The 14128-nt window shown below is 37.7% G+C and overlaps 1 protein-coding gene across 1 annotated transcript; it reads right to left on the reverse strand. All coding sequences in view use genetic code 11, as the record gives it.

The window, feature by feature from the left end:
* Nucleotides 1-594: 594 nt before the first annotated feature.
* On the reverse strand, nucleotides 595-14128 carry EGR_05735 (hypothetical protein; the record flags this gene model as incomplete). Its single annotated transcript, XM_024494984.1, has 9 exons — nucleotides 595-653; nucleotides 717-1079; nucleotides 1945-2228; nucleotides 2761-2869; nucleotides 8553-8972; nucleotides 9337-9671; nucleotides 11936-12044; nucleotides 12763-12894; nucleotides 13771-14128. The coding sequence occupies 9 exons, from the start codon at nucleotides 14126-14128 to the stop codon at nucleotides 595-597; spliced, it is 2169 nt and encodes a 722-aa protein (XP_024350577.1).

Here is a 14128-nt window from a genome sequence, read left to right on the forward strand (position 1 = left end):
GTGGAAAATTCATTAGCTCCTTAACCTCTCAGTCAAATGTTGATATAAAAATTGGCACCAATAAGACGCATGGTGATGGTACTGCAAAGTTGCAAGTTGAAAAATATCCTAACACAATTTCTGCATCTATGACTCCACTAGTGTTTTGTAGTATCGAAACAGGATGTGTATTAGCCACTTTCCACATCAGGTTAGAAAATGAATTTTTACTTACAAAAGCTAGTAGGAATAATGCATGCAATTCAATTCACTCATCATTCTGATTATGTAACTTACTTAGGCATACTTCAATGCACTTATTTTGCCATGCCTTGCTTCACAAAATTCTCACCAAATTCACGAGAAGACGCAATTTTAATGAAATAAATATAATTTTGTGGGCAACATCAGAATTCGCTTAAGTATTTCATATTTTCGGTTATTAATTAGGCAATATGTTTGGAAGTGGTACACTCCCTGCCATACTAATTCTACCATAGGAGTAAAAGGTAGCAGTCTAAAATTCCAACATATGATGGCCGTCCTTACTTATGTTTAAAATATTTTGAAATGACTGCAGCCCAATGAAAAACACATATATATGTATCTTAAATGCTATAATTTTTTGAGATTGTAGTAGCGCAGGTTGCAAATTTTTGAGTTAGTGATCAAGTCTTTAGTTAGTTTATTTACACATATAAACCTGTTACCTTTAGGACTTAAAACGAAATCCTTACTTCTATCTGGAATAGATGGTTCCAGTTGTTCAGAACAATGTCCAAGTTTCTCTACTTTTACCCCCATCAGTCGACCGAATCCAGCCTGCTCGAAGTGCCGTAACAAGTTGGGCTGAACCCGAGAGTCGGGTGGGCCAGTTTGCAGCAGCAGGATAAAATCTTCTAGTTCGTTCCAGGGGCACGACAGTTCGTGCTCCGGACCGGAAATGCGCGGAGCAGGAATTTCGCCGTACGCCACTCGCTCTTGGCGCGGACGGGGTGCGTGACGACTAGAGTATGGACTATCTGCCACAGAACGGTTGCTTGATGGAGTTGGTACATACACTAGCGACTTCTTTGCCCATATCACATTTAAGACATCACCTTAAAAAAACATGGCAGAGGTCCGTTTAAGTAAAAAGCAAAATGGGAATTTGAAATTCTATCAGTGATTGTGGTTAGCCTACAATACCACTGTTTATACTTCCTCACCATAATGCTATTCTGACAAGTGACAGATGTGTAGAAAAACCAAAAGAGGGCTTACACTTTTACAGCATTTTCAACTGCCTGAACAACTTTCTTCAAAAAAGACATTGTTCCATTAATCTAATAATAGTCGATATTTCACAATTTCAAATGAACTTATAATTTTGTAGGTACGAGGAGGACTTATTTAAAAAAAGTCGCCAGTGCATAGAAATCTTGTAAACTTATTAGGTTGATATCAAGAGTACATCCGAAATGGTGAAAGAAATCGGTGTAGGAGTTGAGTAATTGCGCTAGTCTGCTGCAATAAAATTTCGAATTTTTGGTAACGGAGATGGTATTGGATTGACATCAATGGCGTAAAGAGATCAGATGAGACTTCTTTGCTCCAAGGCCCTTGTCAATTCAGCACGAAAGCAAAACAGCTAAGTACGAATGAGGGACGTGCCGCTTTGTCATAGCACGATTTAGGCGAACAAAATTACATGTGAGTAAGAAACAATGATCCAATAGTCATTGATAAGTTTATATTCATTATTTTTTCGCAGTTTAAACTAAAATAGCTATCTGTCTCATTTGAGAAAAGTTTTGGTGATTTTTAATCCGAGAAACTGAAAATTAATAAATTACCAGTACTATTTACATCGGGGAATATCAGGAACTCTGTTAAATAGAAGCACTTGCACCTTGATTATTATAAAATATCAGCATTATCAAGAAAAACAATATTTAGATGGTAGCCAAGCTACTATGAACGCACCATCCGGTGCAACGTTGATTAGGAGAAGGTCCATGTCATTTGCGCAGACATAGCGACCTATTTTTCGGCATTCTGGTCGCAGGTATTCATCAATAGTGGCAAGGAACTCCCACTTCCGTCTCAGAGTCTGCAGCATGTGGGTCCTTGGATCAGCCCTCACTGCGTACCCTGGTTCGAAACGCATTAGAACTCGATGGTTCGGCACCTCCGGCAAACGAGGGTTTCTATCACCCACATGAATGATCACGCGTGATATCAATGTGCCGACCGGACTCGTCATTATCCTTTGAGGATAGCAACCAGAATACAAATGAATGTGCCATCATCCTGCCGATGACCAAGGCTATTTAAACTCCATTTTTGCATGTTTAGGGTTATTTGTAATTGGTTAATTAAGACGGAGTATTTGCCGTGTGTTTGTTACTACTCATTATTGTCCAGGTACGGAAACTACCCGTCAAGTAGAATATACTAAGGCATTATGTTATAGGTAAAACCTAAGCTTACGAGCCATGATGCAGGTTGTTTGAAAATAGGCCAACTTAACTATGCAGGCTAAAAACAATTCAAATACTGAGTCGGATGGGTATGTCTATAGCTTTCTAGGTCTTTTATGTCCTGGTATTAGCAATAATATGACCTATTACATTTTCAGCTACATCTCCACGCACCAAAATTACAGTGCATTCTATTCTACTCCATTGAGGATCCAAAATAATCAAAGAACACATATTACCTTAAAAAATAACGCACTGATGCTCAAGAAATCCCATTCATTGAGTGGAAGTGTGTAAAAAAGTGCGAAGTGGTACAAACCTGAATTCATGAATTCCGGCAGAAATGGCTGATTTCATTGCAATTCCAAATATTGCGCAATCAGTTGCATCCAGGCTAAGCCAAGATGTTTCGTTTACCTCAATCAAGTCTAAAAAGTGAATTGGCATGCATATATTTCAATGAAATAAAGATTACCAAATCAGTTAGGAATTTAATCTAGATTGCAGAAATCTATGCAAAAAAACTATAATAGGTCGAGGATCGTTAAGCTTTCATGCTATGCTACACAAAGAGATCGTTTGGGATGAATAGTGATTTCCCACAATGGAAAAATTCAAGCCGGTGAAGTATGTATCAGCCATTACTCTTATTTTCTACGATGTTATGCGTGCAGTTTTGTTGAATCACAGAGACAGTTTTTTACGGAAAGGACCATCTATGAAGACAGTGCAGGACTTGACATCTACCTGACAGAACCACATTCATTGTTGAAATTTAAAATAACTATTGTTCAACGTCTCCAGCCTTTCTTCTGGATTAACGTTATATCACAGACGCAAGTTTTCCATCTTAATTTTTAATGTTTTACACAAATTAGTGGTTTAGAATTAGAATTTACGTTTTGCTATTATACAGATATTTGAAAAGTCCTTCAAAAAAAAAACAGCTACAAATAAGCTTCCTCATCGGGATTCTGACACAAACAGCAAATAAATTTCGCTAAAAAATAATTCACACACCTTTGTCAAAAAGACAGGCAGACAGTGAACGAGATTGAAAGCAAGTGCTGTCCGTTGATAAAGGGTAGCGAAACGTCTCACCTTAAATGGAAAAATTTAAACCAAAATGAAATTATTCCTGGTGTCTAGCCTTCTAATATGCAGAATACCTGTGCAAGCATTACCTTTATACAAAGTAAAATGACCGGATAAAGCTTGATTGACAACAAATTTCCGCTGCTGTTACATCCACCAACTTCATGTGTTTAATCCCAGAGAGTGGGCTCATTAAAATAAATTTTAAACCGACTCAATGCATGACTTATATTCTCTGGCTTCATGTTTAGGCCAAAAGTTATTGCAACTGTAAGAGCATCCTCAAATCCGCAAATCCATCTTCACGTGTATACACGACTGGAGATTAAAACAAATTTTCTGTTGCAACAAAGATTAGTAAATGATAGGAATAAGAAAGGAGAGTTTATTTACAAAGTATCGTCCGAAATATTATGGCTGAGAAGGCGAATGATACAAGTGTTTTGGTATAAATGACAGAGTTGGGGCAACGTTGTTCGGGTGATGCTTCAGAAAAGGATCAGCGCAAAGTGCTGAGTTTTAATGCCGTGGCACTGAAATGCCTAAATTAGATTGAATTGTACACTGGTTATTTCAGCTACATTTGAAAAGGTAACAATAAGTTACGTGAAATTGTATGAAGGGCAAAATGCGGGTTCCACGTTGGAAGTTCAGTAATTTACTGTATTGTACAAAAAACCTGCGCATTAGAATCAACCCGCTATGTCTAACTTTAAATGTATAAGCTTAGAGGTTTTTTGTCCCACCCGCAACCTTTTTCACTTGGATCGGAGGATTACTTAGACTAATTTGAAGTGTCAATTAAATTCCACGGTCGCTTCATGCCTCAGAGGACCCCGCTAATGGCACAAATGCGTAATTCACATAAATATGCAAAATTTTACAAGAAGACAGTCCATTGCAAATTTACAATTCCTAAAACCATTTCGAAATTTATGAGTTAGGAAGATGTAGTTAACAGCGCGCATTTCCTCATGGCTTTTGTAAAATAAGATGAACAAAGATAAACGCTCCTGCGAAGTTACATGTTCAACAATTGAACTTTTAAAACTACAATAAATTTGGTTTTGGACCGATAGTTTCCTGAAAAGAAATGGAAAACATTTTGAGTAAATCATACGGTAGCACTTGACCGAAGAGCAGGAACTGAAGCAGCTCTTTCTCTAAAAAAAACATTTAAATTCTACGAAACACAAGTTGGGAAAGAACAATGGTCGAAGCAAGAGACCCATATTAAATAGAACAAGGAGCAGCTTACTCCACTGCTAAAATGGCGGTTTTTTAAGTTTTTTTTAAGTTTTTTAAGTTTTTTAGTAATAGCTGGATATGCCAGTAATAATTCATCTTTTATAAAACGCCACTACCAACGAATTTGAGGTTTTTGCCTCTGACATCATCTACTGCCGTTTTCCATTTAAACATTTGAGCTTCCACTTTAAAGATCACAAGAAGTTGAGGCAAATACGAAACAAAAACACACAAAATGGGAAGCATAAGAGGTGGGAGTCAGTAGTTATTTAGCTGAGAATGCAAATTTAGTGCAGCCCTTTTTTGTTAAGGATTAAATTGTATGTAAATGCTCTGATGCGCGTTTGATTTACAGGATCTCTCAAAGACACGACGCGTTCGGTTCGACGAACCCCGTGATTCCAACCAAATCGTTCCGACCCGTAAATTACTCTATACAACTTTATTCCAACGATGTATTATGTTCTACACAGGTCAAGCTTATCAGTCAAAGGGTTTGAAAGTACAGGTTAATGAGAGAAACGAAGTGAGCTCTAAACTGAAGGCAGCACCAGCGGAATTTTTCCTTTTCTCACCTTAAAGCTCATTTTCTATGTGGCAATGGAGCTATTCTGGATTCTTCAAAGAATGCCTTCACTGGCCATTATTAGAGTGAGATAATGAGCATGTGTATTATTTTGTCCGAAATCTCTGCTTAAAGCTAGTACATTTTACAAACGACAAGAGAACGTAACTCCGCGATTCGAGATTTTTAAGATATTCACTAAGGAACACAACCGTAGAAATGAGATTTACGTATGGACCGGTGGCTCCTAGCTCATAGAGCTGCAGCCCATACATCCACCAGCGATTTACCGATTCGCGAATTAAGGATACCACGTTATACTTTCCTGTAAAACACCGAGCTGCTGAAACAATGCCCCAGAATGTTCACCAAGTGAAAGAAGATATGAGAAAAATTTTCAATCTAGCGTGAACACCGAGAAACAGTATATTCAAGACTGAGGGTGTCTTATAGCATTCAGGGCAAACTAGATGCCTATTTGGAGGAAGATCTAGTGCAGCTCTGCAGATCAGTTCCACTCTTCAAAGTGCATCGCAAGCATGAACTGTTCTTGAAATAAAAAAGCCGTTTCGAATAATATGGACTATTTCATCAACAAATTGTTCGGATTACAACACACTGTTTTATGCACGACTAATGCAGGCAAAACAAAATGCGGCCTCATAAAGGCAGGGCACATATCGGACAAAACAATGAATTATTAGAGTTAGCCAAAAAAAGAAACCTCCAAGCTGTGGTTTCGTGTGAAGCACTATCTAAGTGGAGCATCAGCGATGGTACTCAAAACAATGAAGGAAATATATAATACAAACTGGAATCTGTAAAATCTGGACTCCTCTAGACTACAAGCCGCCTGGTTTGACAAGCCTCTGGATGACAAAGGTTCTACAATGCCAAGGCTTGCGTAAAAAGTCCTCCAGTCTCCTTTGACGTTATATACAAAATAAGTTAATTTACAGGAGAGCTTTTTTAAATAATCATATCAAACGAAGATTCTTACTCTGAAGAAACTCATTGCTCTAAATTTCACAAACAAATTATTCAAATAGTAAAAGGTGAGTGTAATTCCCACTTGATAAAATTGCCGTCAGATCTAGTTAACTACAATTTGACTTATTTTCGATTTCGGAAAAAGAATAGGAACAAGGGGAATGTGCTTTGAGGTCTTTTTGAATTGTGGCAAAGTAGGTTAAGTGGAAGAATGCATAAAAATTATGATGTTTTAAGTATTCTGTCATAAATAAGCCAATATTTATCCTAAGTTTTAATTAACTCTAGGCGTTTCCCTGACAATGATCCGTCAACATGATTCTAGTCCTGCTGCAATCTGGGGCTGTCACCTCTGACACGCAAAAATTTTGACATGCTTCGGTTAAAGCCTACTTTTTTACAAATGCTCGAACCGCTCAACAAGTTGCGTTTTGGTGATATCTAAATTGTGCTTTATGAATAATTGTCAATAAAAGCCTATTATTTTCCTAAGAACATTTTTATGAATAAATCGTGAAGGTCATCGGAAAGGCAACATTGAAACTCTCTAATACTTCTATATATTTAAAGACAGTAGATAAAATTATCATTGTCAGTAACCAATTTCTAGACTGCACTCAAGTTAATGTTATTAGTCAGTATCTTTTGAAATGCATATCAATACAACCAAGAGTAGAGTTATCCTCAAATGATAAGCCTGAAATGTGTGCATGCAACCATAAGTGGATATGAGAAACTAATCGGGCCTCATAAGTAAAATCGCTCCATTTTATATAAGTTTCTAATGTTTAAAAGATTTTAAGACAGAAAAACTACCCATTTACTCGGTTCCATATACATAAATCAGAAAATATATTCGACACATTTATTAATGGATGAAATACAATGAACTGATATAATTACTACTTTATTTAACATTTCGTACAAATGGGAGTTTGATAATCAAGTATAAGGTATTGTTTGGTGATTTTATGATCAAAATTACCCGGACCAAACAACATTTTTGGTGATGATGACCTATGCTGACGTTGATCTGATTTGACAGAATGAATGCGACAAAATGTTAATCATCATTAACTGATCACTTGGGAAGCTATTGAAGGTACCTGAAGTCATACGTGCACATTGAATTCATTTCTACCTATTGTTTCAACTAATTCCTTTATTTTGAATCAGAAAGTAGTTTTAAGAATTTTAGAAAATAAAGTAATTTTTCCCAATGTATGGAAAACTGCCTTTTTGTTAATCTCCTACTCATAAAGCCTAGCGAGTTAGTGCCTGTAAATATTTAGTTTCAGATCAGTAATTATACAAGGCCTAAAGTCCAATCCATCCCATGCAAATGAACCCTACTGTTAACCTTTGACGGTGAATCCAGTGCAAATAAGTCCCCTTAGGTAAGCCTTGTTTATTTTAGTCTCAGAGAGTTACAAGCTGGTGATAATTAAGTGTATCACCATATTTTAATGTGATTTAGGCAATAGAATTGGGAAAAATTTGTAAGGTACCGCTAATATAGAATTACCCCCTTAGCGTCCATTCCTACAGCTTGGAGTGTCTTACAAGCGCCATACCTTAGGACTGGTTCCATGTCATAAAATATTTGTACATTTTATTCGATGGATTTTGTAGACTTGAACCCATTCGCATTCTCTTTTTAATGGAGAGAATTACGAGAACTGAAAGTTAAAGTACCACCCACTTTAGACTAATGCATTTCGTCCCCTTTCCCTATTTTGCTTCAAGGCATAAGGAAAAAGGCGAATTTTAATTTGGACAGAATTTGACTCTTCAAAACCAAGTACGTGGCATTGTGATCTGATGGAAGAGACAAATAATGTGCAGTTAAAATATGATGAGTTGCCAAAACAAACAGCGGCGTTTTTAGTGTTTCTATCTAAATGCGAAATGTCAATTCAAGTGACTTAAAATTTTATTCACAGTGATTTCCAAATTAGAAAATTTTAATTTCTATGATGCGTTTTAAACTTTTTTTTACTATGAATTGATTAGAAAATTGTTGTGCTAAATGGAAAAATTCTTAATCCTTATTTTAAAACTTGTTAATGTAAGTCACGAGAGTGTTTTGTTACTTCTAATAATTATTATAAGTAGTGGCTCTACTTCAACACAGTTGATGTACTAAATCACTCGTATGGTTTGCTCATTGGCTCCTTATATTTCCGAAACGCGGTGAAATGAGCAGGACTCACCGACGTAGGTGGTAACATTCACAACGGAGAGGACTGTGGCGGATCGGCTGCTGGATTCGCCCTTCCAGTAAGGGGAGAAGCAATTGCCAATTAGGTCCACAGCTACTACGGCCGTCGTGCCAAGTCTTGCCCATTCGAGGTGTTCAATGAGCTGCGGGGCCGGGGAAGACCACGAGGCCTGCCTGAGATCATTCTCAGAGAAATACTCCTGATGAGGTGATGAGACTGACGATGAAGGAGAGGAGTATCGGTGGTACAGAGGAGCTTTGAGGAGCTTTCGCTGGAGATCCTGTATGGATCGTTGTGGACACTTGTTCGTTGCAGGAGCCAGAGAAGTATGAGATAGGTTTCTAGTCACGTCGCGTATTCCTTCTTGCAACAGTGGCAACTGGGCCCATTCTATCTGGATAACCGATTGATCTAATTTGGTGCCAAAAAAATTGAAAATCAACGTACGGCACTTTTTTGAATTTAGGACTGGGCTGTTCAAAATATTCTGAAGATAAGACCACAATTTATTGCAAAAAAGGCTGTGACGCTAATGAATATAATAAAAAGTGAGCTACCAGTTGTTAACTTGTGCGTATGAATGTACATACGCTCAAGATGTCAGTTAATTAGGCACTTCATTAAGTAGATAAAAAAATACAAGCATGAAGATGTATAAAATGGGGAAACAAATAGATGGCCATTCTTTATAATACCCTGAATTAACAATGTTGATAGGCGCCATCTTAAAAAACATAATCTACACCAAAAGGTGCAGTTATGGCTGGAGAAATACCTTGGCGCTGAATATCCATCAGTATGATGCCAACACCACAGTGAGGACTACATTCGGGTCGGAGGTATTTGTCTAGATTGGTGACCAGGTTCCAACGGTAGGAGAGTGAAGTCTCGGGTGAGGTAGGCGGCCAGCTGTAGGTGGGGAAGATCCCCCTACCAACTGTTCCTTTTAGCTTCATGCGCATTCGCACGCGGTGGTTGTGGACAACGGTGGGTCGAGGAAACCAGCCATACTTGATGGAAGTTAAGGTCATCTCGAGGGGCCACTTGACCACGTCCACCGTGAAGTGAATATTGATCGGTGTCCGCTGATCAACAGCCACTATGCTCAACCTAAATTGGTCAAAAATTAACGACAGTTGTTTCTTTCCATTTATTATTAGATTCCTCAACAATCATTGTGCTTGACATTCCGCAAAATACATTAGATGAAGGAATGATTTTGTCTTTCTGGTGCGAGTAAATATGGCGAAAAATACGACTTTCTTTGAATTATTTAAACTTTTTGGATCTTTCATTCAATCAAACTTAGTACATTCGGTGTACCCAATAAACCATTTAAAGGAACTGCATAAAACGCTTTTCTTGTGGAACGATGCCTTCGGTGTTCGGTTAAATTTTACCGGATAATTTTCCACCCAAAATGATGCGTGCTATTTTTGATGCAAACTTGCTTTTCGTTTGCTAGCTGAGAGTAAGTGACCACAACAACCGGTGCGTCCACCTTGGAATTTGTGTTTCCAAATATGGTGCTTATTTCCTTAATTTACAAGCTACTGTTCACTGATTAGGTACTATGGCTAAATAAAGACATGAAGAGATTTATCAGACGCATAATTCCAAACATCCTTCCAATAGAATTTGACTTTCGCACTCTTAGGTTTGAAAAACTTCTGTCCCTTTAGTAATGCGTTGCAAATATGAACGAGCCGATTGTCTCAAAAATACCGGGTTGTTAAATATGCTCTACACCAAAATAAATTAACCCAGAGTGCAAACGCTGTCGTGCAGGCATTGAGTCATTTTTATGCATTCAGAATCCAGACGGCTAGGAGTTTTAATGTGTTATCACGCGGAGCCATAAATGACGCCTTCTTCAAACAAAGTTGAAGGCTTAGGGGAAGATGCTGTCTCGAGGTATGAAGAACTGTGGTGTAAGTTCAGCGACTTGATGTCTTAGTAATAGTGCATTAAAAGTACACGTTACCAGTTAGGCCGAATCAGGGATACCCAAGTAAGTAAATATATAAGCAATATTTTTATTGAATATCCGATAAATACTGCAGATCCAACATTTTCCTACAAGTGTACTAGCCTTCATTGTAGCTAGAGTTAGTAACTTTTCGTAACCCATAAGAACTGGAAAAGTTTGTGCAATCGTCGATAAGGCGTAAATAAGAATCGGTCTATCGGTACAGCATCCTCTATTGTGTTCTGCGCCATTTTTCTGTTGCTGCCATCTCTCATAAAGTGTTGGCGAGACTTGAAATGAATTGAGCTTGTCTACTTTAAGAATTTATATTTTGTTTCAAAGCTGCAGAAGGATCTCATCAGATCTGCATAACGTTTGGGGAAGGTGTCATAGAAGGAATTACCGCTCAGAAATCGACTAATAGATGTGAATCTGGTGATGAAACATTCGCAGATGAATGCACCACCTTCAGAAAGGTCGTCTATTCCTAGTCAGAATTGTAAACGATGTGACAAGAGCTCCTGGTAATGTTCATTGTGAATACTGATACGAAAATTTCTTTGCATTCATACCAACTAAAAAGGGTAAGTCATGAAAACCATGCAAATGGATCCCACCTAAGTGCTTTGATACACAACAATAAACTACACCTCTTCAATTCTTTCGCGCGATAAAATCATGCGTAGTTAGAATGATTGCTGACTGAATAGGGGTAAAAAATGTCTATTGTGTCTCATCCTTCATTTAGTGAACATATCATTGGTTACCCCGAAAGGATTTGCTTACTACTCAGCATTTCCAAGGCATCACTTCATCCACATATTACTGCAGATGAAAATGTTAACTTGCTAGCTAAACTCTTCTCAATACAACTTAACGAGGCAAAAGATCCTGTTTTTACACGGTTGCGTAACGCCTCGTACCGTAAGACGGACTGAACTACAAAAAGATTTGCATTTTGGGCTGAGAGTGAGGCAGCGCCATATCCTCGATGATCCCCGATATCCTTCTAAGACGTAATGGTCTTTCATAGTACCAGATCGTCTCATGCGAAATAGACAGGCCAGAAATAACAGTGAGACAGAAAGGAGGTGACTCGGGTCAGAATTCTTTGTTAAAATGTTTTAAGAAAGTGGAAATCACAAGCTTGGGATTGTAGAATCATAGTAGTAGTTCGTTAAGCGAATCAAATATTTTAATAAGCCTTTGCCATTTTGTTGAATTTATAACAAAAATCCATTCCAAAGTACCTATTTACCGTATGGGTAATACGCTTTCAAATGTGTTTCACCTATCATTCTCACTAAACATTTTGAGAAGTCAAAGAAGTTAGGAAACAAAAACGCATAAAAGGTAAGGTGATGTACAAAAAATGACAGAAAATAGTTGGAAACAGAATCCTCACCAAAAGCGATAGGCATCTTTACGAGCGTGATTTTGCAGGGGAAGTCCAAACAAATTAGTTTTATCTTCTGCAACAGTTATCCACGCAGAGTCATTCAGTCTGTTGTAATCTGTAGTTAAAAAATTATGCGCTACAAAAACAGGCACTAATCGCTGCAATTTTTTACACTTTTGCAGAATATTAAAGCAATCGGAAATAAACAATTAATTAAATGTCTAAAGGCTAATTTTCGTGGCATTCGAAATTGCTGAATTGCTACCCTTTCCCACGCATTATACTCACCACTTCCTACAACCTGGTGGTTATAGTTTGATGGAACTAGAACCACGTGTAGCTGAAGTGATTAACTGCTGCTGATCCGCCTGCAAAGGCCCGAAATTTAAAAGATGGTACTGGCTGCAGAGTTGTCGTATCATCCATTGGTCAATTAAAGAAGCGTAACTTAATTTGCAAGATCGCTAACAATCACTTCAACTAATAGTATTCGCACATAACTTTATTGATAAGAGAGGTTATGGGAATCAGACTTGTAATGAAAATCGCGTTTTTAATTATGGTCTTTAAAGTTCTTCAGTGGCTAGAATAATCGGGATTTTTGCGTCATCTCAGTGCATAATGATGACTACTTATCCATTCATCTACTACATCCGTGAAATGCAATCGAGAGGTAAAATACTTTTTCTGCGAATTAAGGCAGACCTTTGGGAAAGATTGCCATTTCATAGCAGAACCGAATCACTCACTTTAAACTTTTCTAGGTATTTTGAAGTTGCTTCAGAGGTGATTAAACAAATAAAACTAGTGGGTGAATAAACAGGTGAACTTACTCTCGTCGATTATCTCAATAGTTCGTACTCTGTTTATCGGCACAACTTTAGTTGGATTAATTCTCTTCTTGAAAGCCAGGCCTGCTTCCACAGTAAAATTTTCGATCACCTGATCCGAGTAAGGAATGTTTGCTAAACGCGAGTGACACCAGGTATTAGGACATCAAAATAATCCAAATACACTTAATGTTATTAAATCGGTAAATAAATAGGACTAAGATCATCACCTATTATTTGTGAAAACAACGAATAATGAATTCGAGAACAAATACTGTGCCCTATGAGTAGATTTGTGTGTACAGGTCATCAAATAATGTTAGTTGACATGGGGACTTAAAAAAGGACATTAAACAATTCACGTTACCAGAAGCGTATGCAAAAATAATCTAATGAAAAATTAAGGTATTTGGTAGATTTCTGTCAAAAATGCCCATGTCAAAGTGGCTCACAATGCTCTTAAGAACGCAGCAATCAAATAACTTCATGAATTTTACTATACATTAAAGGATTTTAATAGCCGTGTTATGTTCCACTATGAGTCCACGTAAATTTGCAGTAGCTAAGAATACATTAATGATAATATTTAATTAAGGCGACCATTAAGTAATATAGTGACTTTTCGAGGTGCACGTTTCTATTTAATTCTAACTGGAACAATACAAGTGTTAGACATTAGGTTTTGCTTTAATAAATGATTGAAAGCTTACATAATTCACTTTAATAGAAGGCATAAACGTATAAGAAAGCGTATCTTAGGTCTTTCTTCCCTCAAAGTCAAATAGAATGTCAAAGATGGTTCTTTAAGGTATCCTGCAACAATCTATAGAAACAATTGCAGAATTGCTTACTTCTGTGCATAGATACGACGAACCCGAGTTTACCAGTTTCCGGTTAAAGTGAATTAGAAAAAATGTTTGCACTGGTGTCGATTGCAATGAAATATTGCTGAGAACGTGGTAATTATATACCAACTGAACAAAAATCCTACTGCGAACAAGACAAAATTACTTGTTGTAAGTGGACCAGGATAGACTTTATTGACGTCTGCACTGCCGTCAACTGACTGAAGAATCCTGGCACACGCGCTCCCAGCCACTTCTAATTCGGTCACACTTTCGAGTTGGAAGGGCAGAAACGATTCCGCAGCAGCCTGCACAGCACCCACACTGCCTATGAGACGAGCATTCTCACAGATATTCTTCAAGCGACTGAACTGCTTGCTCTCTCTGGTCAACCCAAACGACGAACCTGACTTGCCCCAAGGACTGCTGGTCATGTCTTCAAGAACACTCAAATTTCTCATATAGTCAGCTTCCGGAAGACCGAGGGGGAGGTACACAAACTCTACCTCGAGTATTTTGGACAT

The sequence above is a fragment of the Echinococcus granulosus genome (assembly GCF_000524195.1).
Source record: "Echinococcus granulosus chromosome Unknown EG_S00045, whole genome shotgun sequence".
Classification (NCBI taxonomy): Eukaryota; Metazoa; Platyhelminthes; class Cestoda; order Cyclophyllidea; family Taeniidae; genus Echinococcus; species Echinococcus granulosus.